General features: G+C 42.6%; 1 protein-coding gene across 2 annotated transcripts in view; it reads left to right on the top strand.

Moving 5' to 3' along the window:
* The window catches only part of LOC134205662 (ATP-binding cassette sub-family D member 3), a 112,735-nt gene extending 92,840 nt beyond the window's left edge, over positions 1-19,895 (top strand). For both annotated transcript variants that reach the window (XM_062681153.1, XM_062681151.1), the window contains exons 4-11: positions 3,583-3,773; positions 3,837-3,934; positions 4,000-4,250; positions 4,311-4,390; positions 18,036-18,168; positions 18,236-18,333; positions 18,399-18,884; positions 19,015-19,895. In XM_062681153.1, coding sequence (XP_062537137.1) covers positions 3,583-3,773; positions 3,837-3,934; positions 4,000-4,250; positions 4,311-4,390; positions 18,036-18,168; positions 18,236-18,333; positions 18,399-18,884; positions 19,015-19,428 — 1,751 coding nt within the window. In that variant the 3' untranslated portion in view covers positions 19,429-19,895. The remainder of the gene's footprint in view (positions 1-3,582; positions 3,774-3,836; positions 3,935-3,999; positions 4,251-4,310; positions 4,391-18,035; positions 18,169-18,235; positions 18,334-18,398; positions 18,885-19,014) is intronic.
* The last annotated feature ends 5,883 nt before the right edge of the window (positions 19,896-25,778 follow it).

Genomic DNA, 25,778 nt, shown 5'->3' with positions numbered 1-25,778 from the left:
GAACGGGAAGAATATGAACACACACGTCGGAAAGGTAAAAATTCGAGGACCAAGAGGTGTAGAGGAAGTGTTTGCGCTTTTAGATTAAGGCTAACGATGATGGATGCTGCTGTTGCTGAGACTATCGGACTACGAGGACCGATTGCATCCGTAACGTACAGATGAACGAACGGAATATTGCACAAGGAGGAGCAATAAATGCTGCTTTCAGAAGTTTCGCTTGGTCATCGACGCGAAAGCAAAGTCGCATGGATTCTCTTTGAATGATCTGCTCCTCAAGGGTCCGGACTTCGTTCCTCCACTGATTGCGATCTTGGTACGAGCAAGAATGAATAAGATTTGCTGACTTAGTTGTTGACATCCGGGAAATGTTTCATCAAGTCCGCATCCGTCCTGAATATCAAGATTTCCAACGCTTTCTATGGCGTAGTATGAATTGCACTGTTCCACCTGATGATGTATACGTGATGAAGGTGATGATATTTGGCGCTGTTTTGTCACCATCAATGGCACAATTTACTGGAACTGGAACTGGAACTGGAAAAATGTATCCTGGCGTCAAACGAGCAGTTGTTAAACAACGCGTGATAAATATTCACGAGCAAAGTGGATTCAAGCTGGCAAGGTTCTCTTCGAATTCTAAAACTGTGATCGACCTGCTCGATCCTGAAATTGTGGCCGACTGTAGAGAAGGTGAGGTTCGCGTACTTTGAATTAGACGGGACCTGCAATCCAATCAATTTGTTTTTCCATTGACTTTCTCAAACCTGGATGAGCGCTTCTGAAGTTGCGAAGCTATTCCAACAAAACGGCAGCTGTTAAGGTTCATGATGAGTATCTTTGATCCACTTAGTTTTCTCAGTTAGTTTTTTTTCCAAGAACTTTGGCGGTTGCAATCCGGTTGGGACGATGAAATTCCCGACGGACTGGTTGTCAGATGGACGGATTGATTTTTGAAACTAGGAAGTTAAATGAAATTCGTTTCTCAAGGTACTATTACCCTGCGGTTTCGTCTTTTTCCGATGTGGAGTTACATGCCTTCTGTGATGCGAGTGGTAAGGCGTTTGCTTGCGTTGTATACATGCTGCCGTAATCTGAGAAAGTGACGTAAGCGCCAAATTACAACATGCATTTTTCTGTTAGAAAGCTTGATGAGTACTACTCGTTAACACCATTTTCGAAAAATGGCGAATACGTCACTTTTTCAGATTACGGCAGAATGGTTCAACGCAGTCAAGGTAAAACTCACGTGGCCCTGGTATATGCCAAGTCAAGAGCGGCGTTGCGTTGCGTTGTAACGGAGTATTTCGTAGATTACATACTGATAGCTGTCATGTATATTCTTTACCTTTCTTATCCCAACTGCTTATAGATTACTATTTGGGATTTAATAGCAACTCAATTGGGGGTCCAAAATGATAAAACATGAAAGCTACCATTGCCGGCCACGCCCGTCTTCTCCGATACTAGGGAAAGGAAGGAAATGATGATATGACATGACTCACCGACGCCCTCATAGATATCAAGGAGTTGGATGGTTGGAAGTATATGCCAATTCAAGAGTGGCGCCCCTAAAGTCACAAACTGTACCACGCCTGGAACTACAAGGATGTGTTCTCGCAAGCCAGATGGTGAGCGTACTGCAATCGGGAATGATGGTGGATATTACCAGGGTGTACTTCTGGACCGACTTGCAAGATCTGCTTGAGTTGGATGAAGACAGGTCAAAAACTGACCGCGTACGTCGGCGCACATGTGATGCGGATTAAAGAAAATGGACACGGAACCGATTTGTGGCGCTGGTTTCCATCATAGCTGAATGTGGCGGATTTGGCCACGAAATGTTCAAAGTTAGGCAATATATGTGGTTGAGAGGAACAGACTTCCTTCATCGTAACAGTATGTACTGGCCTACTGAGGAACCATTGGCGATGTCTTGGAGAACATCATGCAGAGTATGAATAAAGTTGGAGCATGCGGTGCTTTTACACGTAAAAAAATAACCCTATATGTTATGGCAAAAAACCATTCGAAAATACTTATACTCTTCATTATGCCACCTAATGAATGATCCCATATCAAAATGCTAATAACATTCATAAGTTAATAAAAAGTATAAGTTTCCGAATGTATGTGACTAATGCGATGTATAAGTTTTTTCTTATACATGCCATTAAGCGCCTGCTTTGACAAAAAAAAGTATTAGAAATATTAATAATAAACAACATTAATTTTTTTTACGTGTACGTGGAAATCAAAAATATTCGTTGCTCGTCAATTTTCATTCTGAAATCATTGTCGATAGTAGCACCAATCTGTTGTGTTACACTGTACACGAAGAAGCATTTTGATTGAGCTGCCCGACATTTCAAGGTTCTCAGATTTCAATAGCTGATCAGATCAACCGCATACTACCTTAAAATGAGAAAACTGTTAGTATTGCCAATATCCGAGAAACCTGATCCTTTAACGATATCTGTTCAAGAAATATTTGATGCTTGAAATATTTGGTACAAGAAAGTACAAGCTGAAGTATTTGGACCAGAGCTGTTTAATCTGGAGAAGACACGATATGTGAAACCCAACATCCGATTGAGAACGTATTCCCTATTTCTCCACAATGGAATCATCCGCATGCGAGGTCGTGTTCAAGATAACAACCAGTCGCTCGAAGTAAACAACCACGTGATTCTACCTGGCAATCATCCGTTTTCATAGTTTTCATAACATTGATCATTCGTATGTATCACATTGCGAACGCGCATCAGGGGTTGGAGGCAGTCATCAATAACGTCAAGGAACGCCATCGTATACTGAAGATTTGTTCGCGAGTAAAGACGTATGCACTGTATGCACTGTTTTGTGTGAGGTGTCGAGAACTGAGAGCGAAACCAATTGTTCCGCAAATGGGAAATCTACCACCGGAAAGAACGACTCCATTCGCGTATCCGTTCACATGTACCGGAATCGATTATTTCGGAGTCAAGTATTTTTTCAACCATAATTCCCGGTGCCGGTCTAGACAATTTTCGGATTGGAAATTGTCTCGACTTCCCTGGGCATAAAAGTATCATCGTGTTAGCCTCATGATATACGAATACAGAAATGGTAACTTGGCATAGAAACCACGCAGTTAATAACTGTGGAAGTGCTTAATGAACACTAAGCTGCGAGGCGGCTCTGTCCCAGTGAGAGATGTAATGCCAACAAAGAAGAAGAGAAAGGCTTGTTGCGAGGTGCGTTTGCCAGTAACAAACTCCGTTGTTTTGAATCAACTCTAATTTAAACCCAAATTATTCTGGTTCTTTTGTAAGCACTTGGGAATGCATTTAGTATTCGGATTTGACCCATTGCCTTTGAAATACACACACACACAACGGCAGTATTACCCCAAACCGACAAATTTTCTAAATTTTCTTCTATCGATTATATTTTCTTCAAATCTCATCCAATTATTAGTGTGGGTTAACTATTAGGCATATATAAACATTGGTGGATATGATTTAAGACAAATTTTAGATATAAAAACTTAAATTACGTTATTACGAAATTATAAGAAAAATTTGGTCTTCTTTTTTTCAGAAATCATCATTCCTAAAAAATGGAGTGCCGAGAATGGTCTCTTGCTAGTGATAGCAGCGTCCTTGATAGCAAGGTCAATCAGCGACATCTGGATGATCCAGAACGCCACAGCAATTGAGAGCACCATCATCACGATGAACAAGCCTCAATTCCACACGTCGTTAGTCAAGTATCTCGCTGCACTTCCCGCTGTAAGCTTCATGACTTTGGAGTTTCCTCTGAACATTAGATTTGAAATAGTCTTTATTTTTCAGATTGCGGTTGTTAATAACGTACTAAAATGGAGTATTGGTGAGCTGAAGCTCAAGTTTAGGACCAATATGTCACAATATTTATACACAGAGTACCTGAAGTGAGAATCATTATTTCATCATATTCAGTCATTATTATGTTTACATAACCACTTGCTCCTTGCAGAGGATTCACCTACTACAAAATGTCCAACCTAGACAATCGAATAGCCAACGCTGACCAGCTGCTGACGACCGACATTGACAAGTTCTGCGAAAGCGTCACAGATCTCTACTCCAACATCTGCAAACCGCTGTTGGACATTGTGATATACGTGTACCGGCTGACTACCAATTTGGGTGGTACGACGCCCGGTATACTGCTGCTGTATCTGTTCTTCTCGGGCGTATTCCTGACCAACCTGAGGAAACCTACCGGTAAGCTCGTTCACGCTGCTAGATATGTAAATGAAGTTGTACTGATAAATTTCTTTTCAGGTCGACTCACGGTGATGGAACAGAAGCTCGAAGGCGAGTTCCGGTATGTCAATAGCAGGCTTATTACCAACTCGGAAGAAGTGAGTATGAGATAAGAGCATATGATATCTGGTGATGTGCAGGTTGGAGTTTTTTTTTCGCTATCGCAATTTTATCGTTTTGCAATATCGGTATCGGTGATGTATCTGGTTGATATCGGTACGATATACGTTAATCTCAAAAGGCGATATTTTCAATTGAAAATGCGTCGATACCGTTCTGATTGAAATTCCGAACATGACTCATACTCCGAACACTCGGCGTCATACGTTCCATAGGATCTTGAATTGGATTGAATCTCTATGTTTTATATGAGATCCCTGATTTTTTTTTATTTGGAAGGTTAAAGATTAGAAATTTAAAACCAGAAATTTTGAGTTTGACGGCGCCGGTGGTTGAGTTCATCTCAACGGGCCTGGCTGGCCGGGCCTCGGCGCCGTTGACATTTTCTAAGACGATAAATGTCTCGTCACGCCTTTCTTCTTATAGTAAGCAAAGCCGTAGGTTCCGGCCCTTGTGTTAACGGGTGCCATATGTAGGGTCCAGGTGAAGTCGTATTCCTGGCATTCTTCGGAAAATGCTCTGAAATAGAATTCAGAAATTCCTTCGAAGAGGGAATTCTAAGAATTGTTTTGGATTTTCTCTCAGGAATTCCTTCGGAACTTCGTCAGGATTTCATTCAGAAATTCCTTTAGGAGCTCCTTTGGAAATTTTCTTGAGAAAATCCCTCGGAAATACCTTCGTAAAATACTTTTTCTCCAGATATTCTTTTAAAAAATTTTCAACAATTCCTCTACGATTTTCCGGAAATTTATTTAAGAATTCTTTTGGAAATTTATTTAGGAATTTCTTCGGATTTTAATCCGGTATTTTCTTGGGAGAAATTTTTAAAAATATCTTAAGATTGTTTCTAAATTTCTGCGGGAATTCCAGAATTCACAAAACATTCCTTTTTAATGTCGAATTCGTTTTTAAAAAGTTCCAACCTAGGTTGGAACTGGTTCCAACCTAAGTGCTGTCAAAGTGTTTTTTTATTCGCTCAGGTTGGAACTAGGTTCGCACTAGTTCCAACCCCAAAGCTGTCGGGTTCGCACTGTGTTGTTTCACGGTTTCGCACCGGGTTCACCAATACAACTGTACTTCAACTGTCAAAACCATATGAGTGGGTGGGACTGGGTGGAATAAACAAGCAGAAGGGAAAAACGAAACTGTCTGTTATTAAAATAAAATGCGCGTTGATTTTTTTTCAGGAATTACGTTATATTTGTTATTGTAGTTTTAAATGAAATGAACCCGGTACTGTAGTCTAGATTCAGTTTCAAAAATAATTGTTAGGGAGGATATTTATACGTTCATGTAGGGGTTTCCTCACAGATTGTGTCCTAAATTAGGTCGGTGGATGGAATTAGTTTGGAAATTCCCTTTGAAACCCGTTCACAAAATCCGCTAAGAATTGTCAGACAAATATATCTGAGGAATACCGAATAGAATTCTTTCTTAAATAATATGCAGAATTTCTTTTGAAATTATTCCAAAAACTCTTTCGTGCGTTTCAGAATTTAATTCCAGTAGTTATTTCTTGAATTCTTGTATGCATTCATTGGCGATATCTTTCAGGCATTCCTCCATATTTTTTTTTTCCAAGAAATTCCTTCGAGATGAATTCCTTTGAAAATCTTCTAGGAATATCTTTGAATACTGTTCCAGGATTTTCTTTGAAAGTTGCTCCAGGAATTAATTTGGAGGAATTCCTCTGAAAGTTCTTTGAGGAGTTCTGCCGGAAGTTCTTCCAAGAAATCTTCCGCAAAATCCTTCAGGAATTCCCCAGAGTCCTTCACGAGTTTCACCGGAAGCTAAAACAGAAATTCTTACCGAAACTCCTCCAGGAAGCAGGAAGTTTTACGAAGAAATTCCTGGATGAATTAGTGGAGGAACTCGTAATGAACTTTCGGATGAATTCCTAAAGGAACTTCCGGAGGAGTTCCTGGTGGAGCTTCGGAGGAACTTATGAGGAATTCCTGGAGGAACTTCCGGAGGAAATCCCAGAAGAACTTCTGGAGACAATCCTGAAGAAACCTTCGGATGAATCCTCCAAGGAACTTTCTGAGGAATCCTTCATGGAACTTCCGGAAAAAATTCACAAGGAACTTTCGTAAGATTTCCTCAAGGACCATGTAGAGATGAAACCTGCGGGGGAATTCCTGAAGGAACTTGTTGTTATGTTTTCTATGTTGGACTATTGAAAGATAGTCAGAAGGAAATCAGAAGGAATAAGAAGAATTTCAGAAGGAAATCCTAGCATTAAGGTAGCTTCACAACTCGGGAATTTGGTCCACGGATTTTCCCCCTGTATTTTTACATATGTTTTCAGGATTTGGGCACGGAAAATCAAAATCCCGGCCCCATTGAAAATCCCGCGGAAAATATTCACAAGGTGTGAGGCTACCTTTATCAGGAAGGGTGGCGAGGAAAAAAAATTAGCGTATCCTGGAGAATGTTTATTACATGCTTCTGAGTGACTTCAAAAAAATTTTTTTTTGCAGAAATAGTGATTGGAATTTCAATATGATTTATTAGATAAATTTTTGTAGAATAGAAAATCTCCTTTACATGAATTCTATACGGAATTCTTTGTATAAGAATGTGCACGGCATTATAGAATATAAATAATTAAATACATATATCCGCCGCCCAAAAGTAAATTCCACTATCCGCAAAAACAGTTCACGCACTTGAACATTTTTATTTATCATGATCTGATTAGTCAAGGCCAACGCACTGCTAGTGCACTGGATGTCCTGGATCATATGTTTCAAATCACAACAAACACGATGCTACGCACACCAACATATCCAATGACAGATGGACCTGAAAATGTTTTTTTATTCAGGGTTCGGGTTGGCACTGACCCAGGTTTAAAAACGAATTCGACATAAATTACTTTAGCAATTTCCTCGGAAAATATTTACATAATTCCTTCGGAAACTCTTTCGAGAGTTTTTTTTATTCCTTTGGACTTTCTTTTCCTTCACTTTAGTGATTCCTTAGGAAAATCCTCCGGAAATTCTTTTGACAATTGATCCAGAAATTCTTTTGAAAGTTCCCCCAAGAATTGCTTAGAAAAATCCTAAGTATTTTTGTATTTTTTTTTCAATACATTTCTGAAAAAATTTCAAAGAAATTCTCAAAAAAATCACGAAGCAATCCCTAGGTAATTAATTTTTAGGAAAAATTCTTAGATTTCTACAGGAATTGCTTCGTACTATTGTGTACTATACACATGTGAAAGTGTTGGCTTGACAAATGGATTATGAGTGATTCGACTATGCGTAAAATTTAGGTAGTAGTGATTTAAATTAATAGTTTTACGAGAAAGTAATGTTTATATATTTTTGAACATTCGTAAGAGTAGGATTATTATGTTACATATAAAATAGCTTCACCTTGACTGGTGTATAGTTTTATGGTTTTAATTTGTTAATTTGTTATTCTACCTGTCTAACCTACGAATACCAGCACCGGCTAGCCGGTAAAACCATCGATCAGATCCTCTCTAGCAAACGTTCTCTATGACGAACATGCCCAGAGCAAGGATCTGATCGAATCGGGTTTTGCAGCCACATAGACGGACCGCAAGTTTATTGAAGATTGGGATGAGTTGTTCCGGTGTATATAGCGAGGCAGCATCTTCCGAAGAACAATCTTCGCCTGAATGCTAGTACTAGTGGTTGTAGTTCGCACTCGACAGTTCATGCATTGAGTGATTTCGCGGTGAACGGGTTTATACCGTTGCCATTCCACCACGGTGGCGTCGATTGCTTTCACTGACTGCAAATCCTTCAGTGTGGCAGGTGGGGATATTTCCGCGATTTATCTTTCCTTGCGATCTTAAAGACTCTACTGGGTATCAGTCCACATTCCTTTAGTTGTTTCTCCAGCTCTTCTATTGGCATATTGTCAAGGCCACGTAGCACTACCTTTAATGGCTTGTCACTAGGGATATCATGAGTAAAATACTCATTTTTCTCCTTGTCCATGACATCAAGCACCCTTTGAAACTAGGCTTTCGATTCCGTCATAATTTTCACTCCGTCGGAGCATAGCTTCATCATGCATTTTAGGGTACCTTTCGCAATTCGTTCGCAAAACATTGTTCGAAAAGTTACAGAGTCGTCCTTGATGAAAATCGGTGCAAGCAGTTTGACGAACATTGACTCCGCCCCCAAGAAAACGCTTCGGTTGCTGCTTTGTTTGAACCAGAGTGTATGTATTTAAGAGTGGCGACACTGTCAGAATTGGAACAGAATTCATCTGTCATTCCCATACAAAATCGTGTTCCAAACGAGCAGGAGACCTGTCAAATGCGACACATGTCGCCACTCTTAATTACATACACTCTGGTTTAAACATGTGTGAAGTAGTGCGAACAACCATTTGACAGTTGGCGGCTCGGATGGAAAAAATTAAAGAGGTTTGATTTTAGTTTGAGTTGTCGGGGTGGAGTCAAGGTTCGCCGAACATGTTTGAGCATTTGTAGTGAAGTTGCACAAACCCCCATATATTTTTGATGGTTGGTGCTCAAGTTGGCGCTTCGGTCGTTCGTGAGTGATATTGTCGGTCGAATAAATTGATTGTTAAAACTTGATGGATGTTTGAATTCAAGACAAAATTTTCAAAACGACTTATCTGCTTTTGTAAACAAAGATTCAAACGACGATTTTACGAATCTGATAGCTCTCCCACGCAAACCAACACCACCAATAGGTAGGTGAAGGTTTCCGCTACTTGTTGATGGTGTTGGTTTGCGTGGGAGAGCTATCAGTTTCGTCAAATCGTCGTTTGAATTTTTGTTTACAAAAGCAGATAAGTCGTTTTGAAAATTTTGTCTTGAATTAACGAGAGGTGGAGTCAATGTTGGTCAAACTGCTTGACCGTGTGTACGTTCCATAACGGAGTTTTTCGTAGATTGCAAACTGATAGCTGTCATGTATATTCTTTAACTTTCTTACCCCAATTGCTTATCGATTTCTATTTGGGATTTAATGGAAATTCAATTGGAGGTCCAAAATGTTAGAGCATGAAAGCTACCATTGCCAGCCACGCCCATCTTCTCCGTTACTAAGGAAAGGGAAGGAAATGTTGATATGACATCTACTTAACGAGAGGCCAGCGACTCACCGACGCCCTCATAGATGTCAAGGAGTTGGATGGTTGGTAGGGTATATTGGTTAGGAGTAGCACCATAAGCAAATGATACCAAGTTTGGAAAAAGACGTGGGAAGTGACTTTGCTAAGAAATTTGTGTCACTCCGTTTTCCAGGCAGACGATTCTTCTCGGATTAGGCAAAGGTATAAGCCTTGCCCTGGCTATTTAGCCTAGGTTTCAGCGCCTATGCTCGCTCCTTTTTTTTTTTTTTTTTTGTTGGGGGATTAGAACTACTGCGTCCATTAATTAGAACTATTGTAGTAATGCTTGCTCCTTAAAACGATAAAGAGAAGAAAAAAAAAATTTAAAACTTCCCTCCCCCGCTCCCCGTATAACTTTTTAATTTATATTATGAATCGTGTCATCGAAAACTTTAAAGTCACACACCAACATTTGATTTCATGAATACATTTTCTGAATATAATGGTGAAAATGTGCTTGCCCTCTTGGCTAAAGTCAAAAACACAATTCAAAATTCATTTAACTGACTAAACCTAGTAAATATTAAAAAACCTCTTCCATCGGTAAAAGAGTTTTACTGCTTGTAAGATATCGTCACTTCGATTAGTTTTCGTATGATCTAAACGAATGAATTTGAATTTATGTTTAGCAATATGTGACTTAGGGCGTGAAGGTTCAAATAAGATAAATGGAATCACCTTTTCCTGTTTTGTGAATGGTCACTTGAATCCTAACAGCTCGATAGCAGTTCTATCCGCGGTTACAAGTAACCGTTCCGGAGCATGATTGGTTTTGGCGAACTGATTTAAAAACAACAACAAGAATTCTACCTCCAAACCAAACCATCCGGGCCCAGAACAGAAGAGTTCCGGTGCCAATCCTCTCGTTGATCAAAATTGCAATTATTTTTTATCAAAGAGAAAACCGATACCAAATCCTCCCCGCTCCAAATCCAAACAGCTCAGTTAAAACTCCCGTCACTGTCTGTGAATCGATTCGTAATCAAGTGTCAAATTTAACGGAAACCCACCGTGTTGGGAATTGTGATTTTGAGTGCGACCAACCAAATATTTCTAGCAGCTTTCATGGTAAGCAGCTTCAATGCTGAAATCAAATTTATTATTCTCTATATATGCACAATCTTATTTTCTAATTAACTTACAATTCGGTATTCAATTCGCGCTCAGAAACGACCTTTCTTCCCAACCAAATTATCTACTTCTGTCTAATAAACTCACATCAGTGCAGCCAGTTTTACTAATAACAAACCCTCTTAACATACTCCCGACCAAGATGAATATACAGCTAGGTGTTTCAATCTGCCCAATTTATGGACGAGAAGAAGGCGGGGGTGAAAAATTCATTTTCGGTGCAAAACATAAACAAACCGGCTGGCTCTACCATACTAAAATCCAAGATGGCTGAATCGTGAATTTGGCAGATTGGAACACCTAGTGGTGTATTCATCTTGCTCCCGACCGTAAAACTGGTAGCGTTCTAGGCACATCGTTTGCCGTACTCGCATTGAATTACCTAAAACACACGCAGCGGAAAGTGCGTGCGTTTGTTTGTAGTCAACAGCAACGGCTGACGAAAACTAAAACAATAGTAGAATCAAAGTAAATACCGTATTTTTTGTAGCGCTATGATCCATTCACAAAGCCCGCCAGGATCGAATACTACGAATAAGCTTTTTGTTAATAATTTCAGTGCTTGACAGAATTCGCATTTGTTGTTTCCCGAAAATGAATTAATTTTACTTATTCGCTGCAGATCGTATGAATCAGCAGCGTCATACATTTCTTGGTTGTACATCTTCTGACGTTGTGCTGTTGTGGTGGCTTGGTTCCATGTATTTAACGGATAAACTGTAAGCACATCCGAATGATTTCTTCTCATATAATTTACATCACTGTGGTGGATGTTACTAGGACTAGTTGAAGGAGTTGAACATTTTTCAGAAACTGCTATACATTTCTGAGCACTATTGCCGGCAGTGTGCAATGACGGCGACGATTGAATTGATGTTTTGTCACCGTATTGCCTTTTGACTTCCTCTGTTTTTGCAATAAACTCCAATTTAATTTTCCTCAAGCGGGCTTGGTAGTCATATGGCTACTGCTTCTGCCTCATACGCAGGAGATCGTGGGTTCAATCCCAGGTCCGCTCCATTCTCCTACTTTGTATCTTTCTCTATATTTCTCATGTTCTAGCAATCGCTTCCATACCGTTTCCATCTCAATTCCTATACCTTCAACTTGAATATTCTAACAGTAATCTGCTAGAATTGGAAATGAACTATAAAAAGCGCGTTTCCAAACATCCAATTAGAAATTCCAACAGTTGCTTTCTCCTATCTATCACATTGGCAGCTCGTTAACCGGCAGTTAACTCTGCCTCTCGAACCTAACCCAAAAATTCCAGCAAATTCCGCATGAACTCGTGGCAAGTGCAGAGGTATATTCGGTTTGCAGTGGGCGAGTGATTGCATCATCATTTCCTCCCCCTTCCCTACATTGACTTGCATTCTGACGTGGCAGGCGCCAGTATGACCTAACAAATGATCACCAGCACTTGTACATTGAAGATGTGAGCTAGTAGTCCCAAGCAAACATCTGTTGGTTCCCTGTGCAAGAACAGTTGATCTGGTCATAATGGAGTACCAACTACGAGCAGTCAATCAAGCTCAAGCTCAAGCTAAACTCCAATTTAATTTTCCTAGCAGCTTCTTCGAACGCTCTTTCGATTTCAGCGATCTCACGTTCATACCTCTCTTCTATGCGTCTTTCCTCTTCATCGTAAATTGTTTGCCATAGCTTTTTGTGCTCTTCAAGCTGTTTTTGCTTTTGTGTTGTGAGCTCCATGGCGATTTATTCCAGTTTGTTTCCACTTCGAATTCATTGAACTGCTTTCTAAAATCTTGGTTTCCCTTCGGGAACACACCGTATAATTTGAACTGAAAAATATAGGAAAAATAACTGCATACTTCTGCAAAATGGTGGGTTGACATCAAGGAAGCGCCCGACAGAGCTCTGGTCCCCACAAGTTCTTATCTCACGCTTCCACGGGTCGTCCGATGACAAAAGACCGCCAGCTAAGGGTTGTGTACTTAGCTGGTAGTGCAGTCTGGGCACTGCTGTCCATTTGACATGAGCTAGAGTGAGAAGGTACGCCTCGAGCGTCTGTTCACCAGGAGGTGCAGCTCAAACAGCGTCTTCCTGATACCCATCGGCTGATCAACGAAATGCTGTATCGCGTCAGCTAAACCTAAGGTGGCAGCCCCACCAGCGCGATGTAGGTAACGCGACCCCGGTTAGCTTACTGAAGCCTCTCAAATACCACGAAAAATGGAGATAGAAGAAAAAGAGAACGTTATTTTTGGCAACCGACCCGGCAACGAAATAAGGACTATGATTGGAAACTCGGTACCTGGAATGTCAGGACCCTAAATGAACATGGACGAGTGAGCCTTCTGGTTCGTGAACTGCAGAAGGTTGGAGTGAACGTGACCGCTATTCAAGAAGTCTGATGGCCTAGATCCGGAGAACGTGAATTCCGAGCCGTGGACCCCACGACCAACGCTGCATTCAAGTATAACATCTATCACAGCGGCGGCAGAAAAGCACAGCATGAAGTTGATTTCGTAGTGATGGGCAAGCAGATGAAGCGAGTGATGCGGTGGAAACCCATTAGTGAACGAATCTGTGTGTTGAGGATACGGGGCAAATTCTTCAATTACAGCCTAATCAACGTTTATGCACCGACAAACGATAAATTCGACGACATGAAGGACACGTTTTATGAATGTCTTGATAAAGCCTATGGAGAGTGCCCAAAGCATGACGTGAAAATTGTTATCGGAGACGCTAACGCTCAGGTCGGTAGAGAGGACTTTTCCGTCCCATAATTGGTAGGGAGAGCCTTCACTCCGCTACCAATGACAACGGCCTACAGCTAGTAAATTTCGCTGCTGCCAGAGGAATGGCCATCAGTAGCACCTACTTTGCACGAAAGAATATCCGAAAGCACACCTGGAGACACCCAAATGGTGAAACTTGCACCAGATAGACCATGTTCTGGTGGATGGGCGCCATTTCTCGGATGTTATCGATGTGCGGACATTCAGAGGTCCGAACATTGACTCTGATCACTACCTCGTTGTCAGTAAAATTCGATCACGGTTGTCAACTGTATCGAACTAAAGATCACAGTGAACGATGCGTTACAATATCCAGCGATTGCTGGCGGAAGGAGTATCGGCTGTGTACCGCCAGAAGCTCGACGAACGGATAAGTGTAATCAACATTAGCGACAACATCAACGATCTATGGGAGTCGATCCATGGAGCGGTGAGCACAACAGCACGAGAAGGGATAGGCACTGCACAGAGGCGACCCAGGACGGGTTGGTTCGATGTGGGGCGTCAGAGAGTGGCAGACGAGAAGAACGTTTCCAGAAGCCGGATGTTGGTGTCGGGTACCCGATCGAATAGAGATCGGTACATGGAGCGCAGCGAGCGAGATGGGCAGACCAGGTGCAAAGCGACTTGGCGAGCGTGGGGTGTATCCGAGGACGGAGAGATGCGGCCTCGAATCGTGTATTGTGGCGTCAAATTGTTGATTCAGTGTTATCTGTTTAGATGTAAACTAAATAAATGAAAAAATGAAAAATGAAACATGGAAGCAAAGATTTTTAAGTACAAGATAGCCCACTCTTGATTATCCCATACAAGTCGCTGGCGAATAACTTTTCTATAGTGCAGCGCCAACTGGTGATTCAAAGTCTAACTGTTTTAGTAAAAATGATCAAAGTAACTTTGACTTTTCACTGTACTTTGATAAACGACAGAATCAATAAACAACATGTTGTCATTTTTGACAGAACTTATGTAAAGACTAAGTGTATTCTTCTCTCGGTCATGGTGAGTAGTTAATATTATTCAATATCTGCCGATATCTATTTTTTTAATGTTTTAGGGTGGATATGAATAGTCTTTCACTCAAATCCTCTCTATTGGACGATTCACACCACATAAAACGTTACCGAAGCAATATGTGATTGCCGATACTATTAAAAGCAATGTATTATGCGTTATTATTTCTTCGTAAATTTGCACAAAACTACGAAAAAGACAATTAAATTTATTTCATTTCATATGTATTCTCAGGAAAGATATTTGGCTAATGTCTTTGGCTTTTTGCACTCAAAAAAATATACATGGATATACAGATATTCGCCTTTTTATCGAGTTAAGATAATTGATATAACAGTTTTAACCTCTAAGCGCTAGGTTTGTGCTCTATGTGCCTCAAGACTGACAAGTTCTTTTTAATTTATTTCCCCCACATCAAAGGTAGTATGAACACCGACGAAGTATGAAGTGGCCAAAATAGCCACCACAACAAACGGTTGTTGCAAAGTTGAAAATCCACAAATCTTCATGAAAAATCATGTCGGTGATCAGTTAATAAATGGAGCAATCGCTACGGTCAAGTTACGAACACTAATCATTTTTACATATGCTATTGCACTCTAGTTACTATTTTTTAATTAGGTTACAATTGTAACATTATAAGGACGGCAATTCCCATCCGATGTTTTTCTATCCGTGGGTTTATGACTGGGTAATCTTCAGATTCATCCATTATCCCTGATAAGCTGATGAACGATGATATATAAGGGATTCTTGCCAAGCTTGTTATTCAATGTCCAGCCTTCCTTATCATCCTTCCAAGGAAGTGACGATGATAGTGACATCGATGACGATACGCTCGGAAAGTAAAAGGTGGGTATAGAAAAGAGGGCTGAGATAGCACTGCATGTTGACTGCAGCTTCAGAATGTTTATTATATTACTGAATATCTTCTCGTCGATATACTGGGAATTGGGATGGTAGGTCATTTGTAGCACAACGGTGACCATTTCTGCCCATCACTGCTGTGAGAAATCATGAAAGTGATTAAAGGATCGATACACGTTTAAACACTTCCAAAACTTTCCAAAACTTAAAAAAATTGCAGAAAGTGTAGAAATAATAACACAAGCAAGATTAGCGTATGACATTTGATTTTGTTTAGTTGTTATCGAAGCAACGATGTTCCTACACTCACGCGTTGCTGTGATTGAATAGTTCGACCGTCATACGTTAAAGCGCTAGTGTCGTGCGTTCGCCTGATTTTGGCCAGAGTGGACTATATTGTTAATATATAATATTTGATGGAAGCAAGAGCAGTCGAAAAACGAATCCACCACAGGAAGAACAAAGAATATGGAGAACAAGTGATTAGCGAGGCGCAGGAAAAATGGAGCAGAACGATATGCGGAGGTTCTATGAGTCTGTAAATGGCGTGCGGAGAAAGACAGCGCCATCTCCCGTCATGTGCAACGACCAACAAGGGAATTTGCTGACAGATAAAACCGAAGTGGCTGCCAGGTGGAAACAACACTTTGAGACTTTGTTGAATAGTGGAAGTGACACTAGATGAGATTAAAAAAGCTGTTAAAGAGCTGAAAAACAATAAGGCTGCGGGGAAGGACCAGCTCCCGCATGAACTTCTCAAACATGGCAGTGAGCAGCTTTATGAAGTTCTGCGCCATATAATGTCGAAAATATGGGAAGACGAGGAAATGAATGCTAGCTGGTTGGACGACCTCATTTGCCCTCTCTTTAAGAAAGGGCACAGACTGGAGTGCGCCAATTACCGAGGAATAACCCTTGATGGCTGACTCCTACGTACTCCTATGAAAAATGGGTAAACCATCGTTCAACATCAAAACTGAATACTGTACTACCTCTGGCGTTGGCGAAGAGACTACCCATGCCATGGTGTTAACCGTAAATGTGCCCAGGAAAAAGATATTTTAGTTAATAGATAAAGATTGTCGCTTCGGTTCCCTTTGTTCTGCTGTCCGGAACATGTTGGGTACCAAGCTGTCAAATCGTATGGATTTTCCTTCTTTGACATTTAGCTCCCCTATCCTCGCCAGCACAGATGTTCCGGACAGCGACGACAGCGACAATCTTTATCTAGTAACTAAAATATCTTTTGCCCAGGATAATCGCCGGCGTCAGCGTCTCGTTGCAGACTTTGATGAGATCGCTCTTCAGGTTCGGCAGCTTTGTATTATTTAAGCAGATAAATTGACGCAATAATTACGACGAATGGTAACGATTGGGAATCAAAGACCACATCGGCTTAGGAGAAAAGGATTCCGGTTTTTACTCCAATAGCTTTTGATATACGTTTGATTTAACGTCAGTGAGCTACCGGTATATTACACCCAGGGCTTGATCAATTATCGACGGTGTAAAATGACGATCGGGTTAACGTTGCTTACCAGCAAGTCCAGGTCGTTGAAGTTGTTGTTGAATCCATTGGTGTTCCACTGCAGCGCCAGCGTGGTTCTTAGGTGGTTCGTTTGGTGGGATGGTGATTGGCTCTCCGTGGATGAGCAACTTCTTGGGGTTAAGAGTTTGGAACCAACAACTGGCAAAGATGGGGGAGGCAACGGGTTAGTGGAAAAGCAGGAGCTTTATATCGAGACGGAAGTATAGATGTATTGTAGACTTCAAATGCCGGATCCTAAGCGCACTGGTGGTTTCTATTGAAAAAAGGCCTTCGGAAGGGCCGCTATGACTTATTGGCTGGTTTGGGTGGTTGCATTTTTACCCGCATGTGAAACTTGTCATATAATTGAGGAAGTTGAGTCCGGTCATAGTCTTGGGAAGAATGTTTCGACACGGATGGTGACCGCGTGTAACGCGACACTGACGGAGCCCCGGCTACTCGGTATCTCATTTGTCATTGTTCTAGAGCTTGTTGGTAGATAGAACCGGAGTTCTAGGAGCATGTGGGCAGACAATCTGTAGTTTGATCAACCAGAGTTCTTCTGAAAAGCTCAACCTGCACATTTATAATGTGTTGCCGTTCGTGTTGGCACTATTGAATGTGATGATGAGAGTCTTGGTATGATTGTCATGGGACAGTAAAGATGGCAAACTGAGCGTGAAATTCTTGGATGTGTGGCCTCCTTCGATCGGCGTCTAAAGTCTAAAGAGTCTAAATCTGACAGTCCGACAGGCCAGAGAAATCGCTAAATATGTCGTGCTAGCGATCTTTGCTTGGCTTCTTCTGCTTCACTTGCTTTTTCTGCTTGTTCGCTTGAGGTGCTTTCTCCGGCTCTTTCGGCTTGGTACTTTGCTAACTACTCTAAACGTTCCGCCAGCTTCTTTTTTTTTTTCATCAGTTCATCCTAAAGGATAGTTTTGCTTGTAGACTACAGTACTGGAATGAGGATGATATTACGTTTTGATGTGTAGAGTTAAGAAATTATTCAACTCAGTTGAATTTTCAAACTGAGGCATAGAATTATGTGGCGACACCATCCACTTTTATGATGATGATGTTCATTCTCTTGTTAAGAATGCCTTCTGCTGGTTATGTGATCTCTTGAAATCGTATAGCATATAAAGGCGCACAATCTAGCAAATTTGTAATAACCATTTTCTTCTTTTACAGATTGCCTTCTACCGTGGTAACAATCGTGAGAAGCTTACCATCTTGGCTAGTTTTAACAAGCTTGTGGCCCACATGCGCAAGTTCCTGGAGTTCCGCGTCGGAATGGGTATCGTTGACAACATGGTTGCCAAGTGTAAGCTCAGAAATATTTGTTTCAAATCTGACAAGAAAAATTACTTATTATGTAACATCATTTACAGACATCGCCACTGTAGTAGGATTTTATGCCGTATCGTTACCGTTCTTCGAGAAAGATCACCCGATGCTGACGGGTGAGAATGCTGGCGAGCGGTTGAGTGTAAGTAGGAAGTTATTCGTAGCCTCTAGTAATACTTGCCTTAATCGTGAAATTTAAATTCACAGAAATACTACACTTTTGGACGAATGTTGGTAAAACTGGCGGAAGCAATTGGTCGATTGGTGCTGGCGGGTCGTGAGATGTCCCGATTGGCTGGCTTCACTGCCCGTATGACCGAACTGACCGTGGTGTTGAAGGACTTGAACGCCGGACGGTACGAGCGAACGATGGTTAGCAATTCCAGCGTCGCCGATGCCGAAATCGGACCGGGTAAAGGACTGATGAAGTTCCAGGATAACATCATTACGTTCGAACATGTTCCGCTGGTCACTCCAAATGGTGACGTTTTGGTGAAAGATTTGAACTTTGAAGTCAGATCAGGCATGAATGTATTGGTCTGTGGACCGAATGGTTGCGGCAAGAGCAGTTTGTTCCGCATCTTGGGTGAGCTGTGGCCTACGTGGGGTGGAAAAGTGACAAAACCACCGGCTGGCAAATTATTCTACATTCCACAAAGACCGTACATGACGCTAGGATCATTAAGAGATCAGGTAAAGTATTGTACTTTTATGTCTAGTAGCTACGTTTTAAAGTAAACAACGGAAATAGGAAGTATGAGCATATGCATGAAGCTACTCGTTATCATATAATGAATGACTTAATGTTACTTATTTCTTGCAGATCATTTACCCGCACACGCACCAAGAAATGAAGCGACGTGGTCGATCGGACGCCGACCTGCATGCTTATCTAGAACTGGTGCAACTATCCTACCTGCAGAATCGGGAGAAAGGTCTGGACGCTATCGAAGATTGGATCGATGTGCTGTCGGGTGGTGAGAAGCAGCGTATCGCCATGGCACGTCTGTTCTACCACAGCCCCCAGTTTGCCATCCTGGATGAGTGCACTTCGGCCGTTTCAGTGGACGTCGAAGGAAGCATGTACGAGTATTGCCGTAAGGTTGGCATAACGTTGTTCACCGTGTCCCACCGGAAGTCTCTGTGGAAACATCACGACTACTATCTGCAGTTCGATGGGCACGGAGCGTACGAATATGCCCCGATCGACGGAAGTGAACAGCAATTTGGTTCATAAACAATGACAGCTGAGATTGGGTAACAAGCACAAAGTCTTTCGTGTTCGCGCCTGTTTGAGAAGCATGATGTGTTCGTTATGAACGAATATCTAGGTGATAAGAGGTTCCAGGATGAGGTGCAGGAAACCCGCATATAGGTGTAATCAAATACATACATGAAGAAAATCCAAACTTAGGTTAGTAGACATTTTCTTTAAAAACATGATGCGTTTGCTTAAATATTTGTTTATTAGCAATGATACTTTTGTTGTTTTATGAGTACTGACTATTGATTTAATAACAAGTATGGGAAGATCCATCAATTACGTCGCGCAACAACAAATGGCCATTTTTAACGTCCATTCCCCCTTCGTTACACCTGTAGTATGGAAGCTTAAAATAGTTTTATGGATCGCCATACTCCATGGAACTTCACCCATCCCTAAGAAGCGTTAAGTAATTCATGGACGTTCCCTTTACAAAATTATGCGCATGATTAGTTTACGTTCACCTGCATTCTAGTGTCCGAAAACCCCTGCTTCATCATATTATAAAATCTCCAGAATATGTCTGCACTCTTCGCCGAACCAATGGTTCCGTCGACTTCGTCCCACATACCCGATGTTGCTCTCCGCTGTGTCATTAATGGCTGATTTACATTTAACTGTACTCAAGCAGTCCTTAAGAGGAGCCCCATCGAGCTTATCCTCACCCACCCGGAAATGCTGCCTCGAGATACTGCGCGTATGCAGTGGCGACATCGGGTTGCTGCAGTCGTTCTAGGTCGTACTTCAATTTCCGGGGAACCAGTCAGGGCAGTCGGGGATTCGCGCGTGCCCAAACCTGTGGAGGTACTGTCGGAAACAGCCATGGCCTGACAGAGTATCAGCCATGGAGTCTCCCCACCCAACTCGATATGTTAGCCGGTTGTTCCACCTACATTTCGAGGAGTTATCCCACTCACACTGCCATCTGGCAACCGAAGTCGTTCTGATGCGTTCGCGGGCTCAGCTGGTGTTACGTTTCTCAAAGCTCTCCTGGTCTTCCCGGATGACCAGCCTGACTGGCATCATTCCCGCTATCACACAGGATGCGTCGTGTGATATCGTGCAGTAGGCAGGTAGGATCACTCTGACACTTCAAGCGGTACATGCTCTCCAGCTTCCGTAGGGAACTGGTTACCTCAGAGCACGAGTCCAAGATGGGCCGCCGTATCTAAGCACACCTTGAAGCTGTTGGACACCAGCTTCGATAATGGTTGTAGGTCATTTGGCCTAAAGTCGTTTGGCCTAATGACGTTTGGCATAAGGCCGTTTGGCGTAATGGTCATTTGGCCTAAAGTCGTTTGGCCTAATGGTTGTTTGGCATAATGGTTGTTTGGCCTAATGGTCGTTTGGCATAATTTGAAAAACATAAATTATTCTTTGTAGTAAAATATGTGAAAATGTTAATATTTTATTAAATGCTACATTTGGAAATCCACATTAAAATTATGTACTAAAATATTACATTAAGATACTCATTTGTCTTATTATTATGTTGTAAAAATATGTTGATTTTTCTCTCAATTGAGCCCACAAAATTTCAAAATGAAAATTGAAATGGACCCAATTTTCATCATCTTTGAGCGGCATTGACGATTTTTCGGCAGAAAAAAATTACATATTTTATTTTTGAAAATCAAAATGTTTACTCAAGTGCATGCATCGGCCAAAAGTTTGGGTTCACCCACTATATGGTGAACCGGCCATAAGTTTGGGTTCACTTATTTTAGCCGTTCACAATTTTAGCCGAATATTGTCTGAAGTACTCATGTTTTGTTTGGAAACTCACTTTCTTCAATGTATATTTTGCCTGAAATTATACTAAAAAAAAGGGTGAACCCAAACTTTTGGCCGATGCATACTATGCATTTGAATAAACATTTTGATTTTTAAAAATAAAACAAAATACCTATTTCCGCCGAAAAATCATCAATTCCCCTGAAAGATGATTATAATTGGATTTCATTTTACTTTTCATTTCGAAATAAAAGTCTGTGGGCTCAATTTTATGAAAAAAAAAACAACTTATTTTTACAACATAACAGCAACAACAACAATATATTTCAATCGTTTACGTCTATATGTCTATATGGGGGCTCTCCTAAGCCGTGCGGTAAGACGCGCGGCTACAAAGCAAGACCATGCTGAGGTTCGGTTCGATTCGGCTGGGTTCGATTCCCGGTGCCGGTCTAGGCAATTTTCGGATTGGAAATTGTCTCGACTTCCCTGGGCATAAAAGTATCATCGTGTTAGCCTCATGATATACAAATGCAAAAATGGTAACTTGGCTTAGAAACCTCGCAGTTAATAACTGTGGAAGTGCTTAATGAACACTAAGCTGCGAGGCGGCTCTGTCCCGGTGTGTGGGGATGTAATGCCAATAAGAAGAAGACGTCTATATGTACCTATTATGCCAAACGACCATTAGGCCAAACGACCATTATGCCAAATGACTTTAGGCCAAATGACCTTATGCCAAACGGTATTAGGCCAAACGACTTTAAGCCAAACGTGGCACAATCCTCGATAATGCCGCAACAGCATCCGAAGCCCTCTTGCATCCATGGTCAACGTGGCTGCCAAAGGACAACAACGTTATCTCAATTTAACCTACATGAATCACTGCATGTTGTGCCGACTTGCGGTTGTTGACGATAACCAACTTCGTCTTATGTTGAGCGAGCTCCTTTTTTAGCGCTTATCCAATTCCTTGTAATGTTTCACTAATTATTAAAAAGAGGTGTGCGGGGAAGCGGATACAAGGACACAAAATAAAATACATGTTTGTACGTTGATAGTCACAAAGCTACTACCGTTTATTAAATAATTCTCATTTTCCCTATTCTCTTACTCTTGCTCTTAGTACGGTTACAACATTCCTCACCGTGCTGATCGCGTGTGCTGCGGTCAGTTCTACCTCGTGAAGTGACTCCCCGTAGACCTCTAGGGCTACATCATCGGCGAAGCCGACGATCTTGACATAGGGTGGGAACTTGAGTCTCAGAACCCCGTCATACATAAGGTCCCATAATACCGGGTCAGTATTGATCCTTGTGGAACTCCTACGAACGCTTCTCTGACCTTCATCGGTCTCTTATAGTAGTACACGGTTCTGAAAGTAGCCTTCCACGAGCCGGTACAGGTTTACCGGCAGGCTAAGCCGGCGTAACAAGAGTTCGATGGTATCCCAGCTTGAGCTGTTGAATGCGCTCTTCATGTCAAGTGTCACTAACGCACAGTATCGAATACCTCGCCTTTTCCGCTGGATCTCAGCGGTCTTTACCACTGAATTGATAGGACCCAACGAGAACTTACCCTTAGGCCGATGACATACTCACGCGTGTGCGTGCGCGAACGCGTCCAATACAAAAGAATTTCTCTTGCTGATATTCTGCTTTACGAGTGCTCGGACGCGCGCCGCATCGCTCGACGCGTCAGTATGTCATCGCCCTTAGGAAAACCGAACTGATTGCTTGACAGGCCGTCCGTACGGCAGCTTGCTCGTCGTGTCAATTACAGATTGATCTGTACGCCGAGGGGTCGTCCGGTGGTTTCTCTGCCTTCGGTAACATAATCAACTTCTGCCTTTTCCATGTATCGGGGAAACTACAATCATCGCGGCATCTCTGCATAGCTAGTCTGAACATGTCCGGGTTTGCTATGATTGCTGGCTTGAGAGCGCTGTTCGGAACTTCATCAGGTCCTAGAGCTTTGTTCGTTATCCAGGCATTTAGCTACCACGAGTACCATAACGCCATGTGGAGCAGGAGGCCAGGGACTTGTGGCTCGGGGCGGGAGGAGTACCTTGATAATCCTCGCCAACCTATCCGGAAACCGTTCGGGGGGTGAAGAGCCCCCTTTGGTCTTGGCCATCACAATCCTGTAGGCGTCACCCCACGGATTCACCTTGGCCCCTTCGCATATATTGCCGAAACACGCTCTCTTGCTGCTCTCAATGGCCTTGTTAAGGGCCAGTTTCACTCTTACCTCTTAAGTATGGGCACGTTGCATCTTTCGTCTAGCCTCAAGACAGGTTAATACCGGGCGTCTGCCATTACTCGGAATGGTGTCGTCGCACGCGCGTGGTAGAACATCTACCAATGAAACTTCACTGTCGAAGTGCTTGGTCTACCAATCACGGGCCTGACAGGGATCCCTCGACCTTGGATGCTGCACACCATAGCTGAACACATGATTGATCTTGGCTATCGCGACACCCTCAGCAGAGGTGAATAACATGTCTTGAACCGGGTACCATCCCGTCGTGCAAATAGCCGCCATCCTAGACACGTTCGCCACCCAACCGCCGCTATCGACAGGGGACGTTGTACGAATCGGAGATCGACTGCCAAAGCATTTGCTGGGGAGATTAACAATGGTTAATGTTGGGAACAGAGTGTAAAATAATCGAAAATTTTTGGTGAAGTCCATTTTTCTTCATTTGTCAGTTCACTTCCGACACATTCATAGTCGGCTCTGGACAGTCAATATTCAGTTGAATATTAGTCATTGAATATTTATGCACATTTTACAAATTGATAAATTATCTGAAATCTGAACACGTTTCAAATGAGTAAAGTGATTTATCACACAGGACTGAATCCGATTTTTATCCGCGAGGCACTGTCAACGGGAAACATCAACATTCATTCATTTATTTAGTTAACATCTAAACAGATAACACTGAATCAACAATTTGACGCCACAATGCACGGTTCGAGGCCGCATCTCTCCATCCTCGGATACGCCCCACGCTCGCCAAGTCGTTCTGCACCTGGTCTGCCCATCTCGCTCGCTGCGCTCCACGTCGTCTCGTACCTGCCGGATCGGAAGCGAACACCATCTTTGCAGGGTTGCTGTCCGGCATTCTTGCAACATGTCCTGCCCATCGTACCCTTCCGGCTTTAGCTACCTTCTGGATACTGGGTTCGCCGTAGAGTTGGGTGAGCTCATGGTTCATTCTTCGCCGCCACACACCGTCTTCTTGCACACCGCCAAAGATGGTCCTAAGCACCCGTCTCTCGAATACTCCGAGTGCTTGCAAGTCCTCCTCGAGCATTGTCCATGTTTCATGTCCGTAGAGGACGACCGGTCTTATAAGCGTCTTGTACATGACACATTTGGTGCGGTGGCGAATCTTCTTCGACCGCAGTTTCTTCTGGAGCCCGTAGTAGGCCCGACTTCCACAGATGATGCGCCTTCGTATTTCACGACTAACGTTGTTGTCAGCCGTTAGCAAGGATCCGCGGTAGACGAATTCCTCGACCACCTCGAAGGTATCCCCGTCTATCGTAACACTGCTTCCCAGGCGGGCCCTGTCGCGCTCGGTTCCGCCCACAAGCATGTACTTTGTCTTTGACGCATTCACCACCAGTCCAACTTTTGTTGCTGCACGTTTCAGGCGGGTGTACAGTTCTGCCACCTTTGCAAATGTTCGGCCGACAATGTCCATGTCATCCGCGAAGCAAATAAATTGACTGGATCTGTTGAAAATCGTACCCCGGCTGTTACACCCGGCTCTCCGCATGACACCTTCTAGCACAATGTTGAACAACAGGCACGAAAGTCCATCACCTTGTCTTAGTCCCCGGCGTGATTCGAACGAACTGGAGTGTTCGTACGAAATCTTCACACAGTTTTGCACACCATCCACCGTTGCTTTGATCAGTCTGGTAAGCTTCCCAGGGAAGCTGTTCTCGTCCATAATTTTCCATAGCTCTACGCGGTCTATACTGTCGTATGCCGCCTTGAAATCTACGAACAGATGGTGCGTTGGGACCTGGTATTCACGGCATTTTAGAAGGATTTGCCGAACAGTAAAGATCTGGTTCGTTGTCGAGCGGCCGTCAACGAAGCCGGCTTGATAACTTCCCACGAACTCGTTCACTAATGGTGACAGACGACGGAAGATGATTTGGGATATCACTTTGTAGGCGGCATTAAGGATGGTGATCGCTCGAAAGTTCTCACACTCCAGTTTGTCGCCTTTCTTGTAGATGGGGCATATGACCCCTTCCTTCCACTCCTCCGGTAGCTGTTCGGTTTCCCAGATTCTGACTATCAGTTTGTGCAGGCAAGTGGACAGCTTTTCCGGGCCCATCTTGATGAGCTCAGCTCCGATACCATCCTTACCAGCTGCTTTATTGGTCTTTAGCTGTTGAATGGCATCCTTAACTTCCCTCAAGGTGGGGGCTGGTTGGCTTCCATCATCCGCTGAACTGACGTAGTCATCTCCTCCGCTGCCTTGACTTTCACTGCCTGTACTCTCAGCGCCATTCAGATGTTCCTTGTAGTGCTGCTTCCACCTTTCAATCACCACACGTTCG

Source organism: Armigeres subalbatus, chromosome 1 (assembly GCF_024139115.2).
Source record: "Armigeres subalbatus isolate Guangzhou_Male chromosome 1, GZ_Asu_2, whole genome shotgun sequence".
Classification (NCBI taxonomy): domain Eukaryota; kingdom Metazoa; phylum Arthropoda; class Insecta; order Diptera; family Culicidae; genus Armigeres; species Armigeres subalbatus.
Note: the sequence above shows the minus strand (reverse complement) of the source record. Positions and strands in the feature narration are given on the sequence as shown.